At 58.4% G+C, this 3,389-nt stretch overlaps 1 protein-coding gene across 1 annotated transcript in view; it reads left to right on the top strand.

The window, feature by feature from the left end:
* Positions 1-1,120: 1,120 nt before the first annotated feature.
* NIT1 (nitrilase 1) overlaps positions 1,121-3,389 on the top strand; it is a 5,096-nt gene continuing 2,827 nt past the window's right edge. The window contains exons 1-3 of the mRNA XM_031065605.1: positions 1,121-1,171; positions 1,618-1,887; positions 2,628-2,731. Coding sequence (XP_030921465.1) covers positions 1,628-1,887; positions 2,628-2,731 — 364 coding nt within the window. The 5' untranslated portion in view covers positions 1,121-1,171; positions 1,618-1,627. The remainder of the gene's footprint in view (positions 1,172-1,617; positions 1,888-2,627; positions 2,732-3,389) is intronic.

Raw genomic sequence — 3,389 nt, 5'->3', positions numbered from 1 at the left:
GGGAACTGGGAATGGGATAAACTGGGATAAACTGGGATTGGGATAAACTGGGACTGGGGAACTGGGAATGGGATAAACTGGGATAAACTGGGATTGGGATAAACTGGGACTGGGGAACTGGGAATGGGATAAACTGGGATAAACTGGGATTGGGATAAACTGGGACTGGGGAACTGGGAATGGGATAAACTGGGATAAACTGGGATTGGGATAAACTGGGACTGGGGAACTGGGAATGGGATAAACTGGGATAAACTGGGATTGGGATAAACTGGGACTGGGGAACTGGGAATGGGATAAACTGGGATAAACTGGGATTGGGATAAACTGGGACTGGGGAACTGGGAATGGGATAAACTGGGATAAACTGGGATTGGGATAAACTGGGACTGGGGAACTGGGAATGGGATAAACTGGGATAAACTGGGATTGGGATAAACTGGGACTGGGGAACTGGGAATGGGATAAACTGGGATAAACTGGGATTGGGATAAACTGGGACTGGGGAACTGGGAATGGGATAAACTGGGATAAACTGGGATTGGGATAAACTGGGACTGGGGAACTGGGAATGGGATAAACTGGGATAAACTGGGATTGGGATAAACTGGGACTGGGGAACTGGGAATGGGATAAACTGGGATAAACTGGGATTGGGATAAACTGGGACTGGGGAACTGGGAATGGGATAAACTGGGATAAACTGGGATTGGGATAAACTGGGACTGGGGAACTGGGAATGGGATAAACTGGGATAAACTGGGATTGGGATAAACTGGGACTGGGGAACTGGGAATGGGATAAACTGGGATAAACTGGGATTAATTTTGGGGGTGGTTGGGGCAGTTTCGGGGGGTCTGGGGTAGATTAAGGGGTGTTTGGGACAATTTTGGGGGGTCTGGGAGCAGTTTTGGGGGGGCTGAGGTACTTTGGGATCAACATAGGGGGAGCTGAAGGGATTTGGGGGAGTCAGGGGGCACTTTGGGGTCACACCTGGGGTACTTTGAGGATATTCGGGGCAGTTTTCGGGGGGTTCCAGGCCCTCCCCAGCTGTGTGACCCCTCCGCAATTTGGGGTGTCCCCCCCCCAGGCTGAGGGTGGCCCCCCGGGCCCTGCTGTGCTGCCCCCCGAGAGCCTCGAGAGCCCCCCAGAGCTGCAGCAGCGCGGGCAGGTACGGGGGGGACCCCAAAAACCCCGTGGGGACCCCAAGGGGGGCTGAGGGTGACCCTGGGGGTGACCCCAGGTGTGTTTTGGGGGGTTCAAGAGTGACCTTGCCCCGCATGGGGTCACCTGGAGGTGTCCCTGTCCCCAAGGGGGTGGCCTCTGGGTGACCCCAGTCCCTTTGAGGTGTCCCATGGGGTGACCCCAGTGCCCACGAGGTGCCCTTGGTGTCCCCTGCCCGCAGCCCCATGGCCATGTCCTCCTGTCACTGTGAGGTCCCCTCAGTGTCCCATAGCCATGGCAGCGTTGCCAGGCTTGTTGGTGTCCCCCTGTCCCTCTCAGTCCCTCACGGTGTCCCCTCCTCACAGCCCCAAGGCCATGGCAGCGCCCCCAGACCCCTCGGTGTCCCCAGGCCCATTGGTGTCCCCCGTCCCTCACGGTGTCCCCTCCCCGCAGCCCCGCAGCCATGGCAGCGTCCCCAGGCCCCGCAGTGTCCCCAGGCGCCCCGGGCGGGCTGGTGGCGGTGGCACAGGTGACATCCACGGCGGACAAGGAGCACAACTGGCGGCAGTGCTCGGCCCTGGTGCGGCGCGCGGCGGCCGCGGGGGCCCGGGCCGTGTTCCTGCCCGAGGGCTTCGACTTCATCGGGGACAGTCCCCAGCACAGCCTGGAGCTGGCAGAGCCACTGCACGGCGACACCGTGCGGCGATACCAGCAGCTGGCCAGGTACCGACACCGGCGGTGGCAGCAGGGAGTGTCACCGCGTGTCCCCAGGGAACGGCACTGTGTGTCCCTAGGGAATGTCACTGTGTGTGTGTATCACCGTGTGTCCCCAGGGGATGGCACTGTGTGTGTGTCACCGTGGGTCCCCAGGGGATGGCACTGTGTGTGTGTCACCGTGGGTCCCCAGGGGATGGCACTGTGTGTGTGTCACCGTGGGTCCCCAGGGGATGGCACTGTGTGTCCCCAGGGGATGTGCCATGTGTCCCTAGGGAATGTCACTGTGTGTGTGTATCACCGTGTGTCCCCAGGGGATGGCAGTGTGTGTGTGTCACCGCGTGTCCTCAGGGAATGTCACTCCATGTCCCTAGGGAGTGTCACTGTGTGTATGTCACCGTGTGTCCCCACGTGTCACTCTGTGTACCCAGAGGATGTCACTATCTGTCCCCAGGCTCTGTCACTCCGTATACCCATACACAGATGTCATTCTGTGTTTCCAGGGAATGTCACTCTGTGTCCCCAGGGAAAGTGATGTTGTGTCCCTAGGAAGTGTCACCATGTGTCCCCGGGGAATGTCACTGTGTGTGTGTCACCATGTGTCCCTAGGGAATGTCACTGCGTGTCCCCAGGGAACATCATCACCATGTGTCCCCAGGCCATGTTGCTGTGTGTCTCCAGGGAATGTCCCTGTCTGTCCCCAGTCCCTGTCACTCCGTGTCCCCAGGAATGTCCCTGTCTGTCCCCAGGGAATGTGACGTGTGGCTCTCCCTCGGGGGTTTCCACGAGCGTGGCCAGGACTGGGACAGCACCGGCCGCATCTACAACTGTCACCTGCTGCTGGACAGCTCGGGTGGGACACGGCCTTCCTGAGCCCTGTGCCACCCCCGTGCCACCCCAATCCAATGTTAGTTTTCAAAAAATCTCCTCGGAGGAAAATGTGCCTGGTTTGTGAATTTTCAGTGCTTTGATTTGTTAATATTTAAGTTTAAATAATTTTGAAAGACTACTTTTTATCATTTATTCTGAAATTACCCTCACTCTTTTAAAACCTGCTCATTTGAGACGTGGCAGATACACTTCTATTTCCTGCATGCCTCTCCTGGTATTGACTTAGCAGGTTGTGCTCACAAGTGTCCTCAGGCGTGCTGGTGGCCACATACCTGCACCATTCCCAACCCCCCAGTGGCTGTCCCCACTGTCCCCAACCCCTGCTGTGGCTGTCCCCAACTGCAGTGGTGGCTGTCTCCACTGTCCTCAACCCTGGTGGTGACTGTCCCCAATGCTGGTGGCTGCATACCTGCACAATTCCCAACCCCTGGCTGTTCCCATTGTCTCAGTCCCCATGGCTGTCCCCATTGTCCCCAGCCCCCTGTGGCTGTCGCCAACCCCCCATGGCTGTCCCCATTGTCCCCAGTCCCCATGGCTGTCCCCATTGTCCCCAGCCCCCTGTGGCTGTCCCCAACCCCCCATGGCTGTCCCCATTGTCCCCAGCCCCCCCCGGCTGTCCC

The sequence above is a fragment of the Geospiza fortis genome, unplaced genomic scaffold (assembly GCF_000277835.1).
Source record: "Geospiza fortis unplaced genomic scaffold, GeoFor_1.0 scaffold708, whole genome shotgun sequence".
NCBI classification, from domain to species: Eukaryota; Metazoa; Chordata; class Aves; order Passeriformes; family Thraupidae; genus Geospiza; species Geospiza fortis.
The sequence above is the reverse complement of the archived record's forward strand: the minus strand, read 5'-3'. Positions and strand labels throughout refer to the sequence as shown.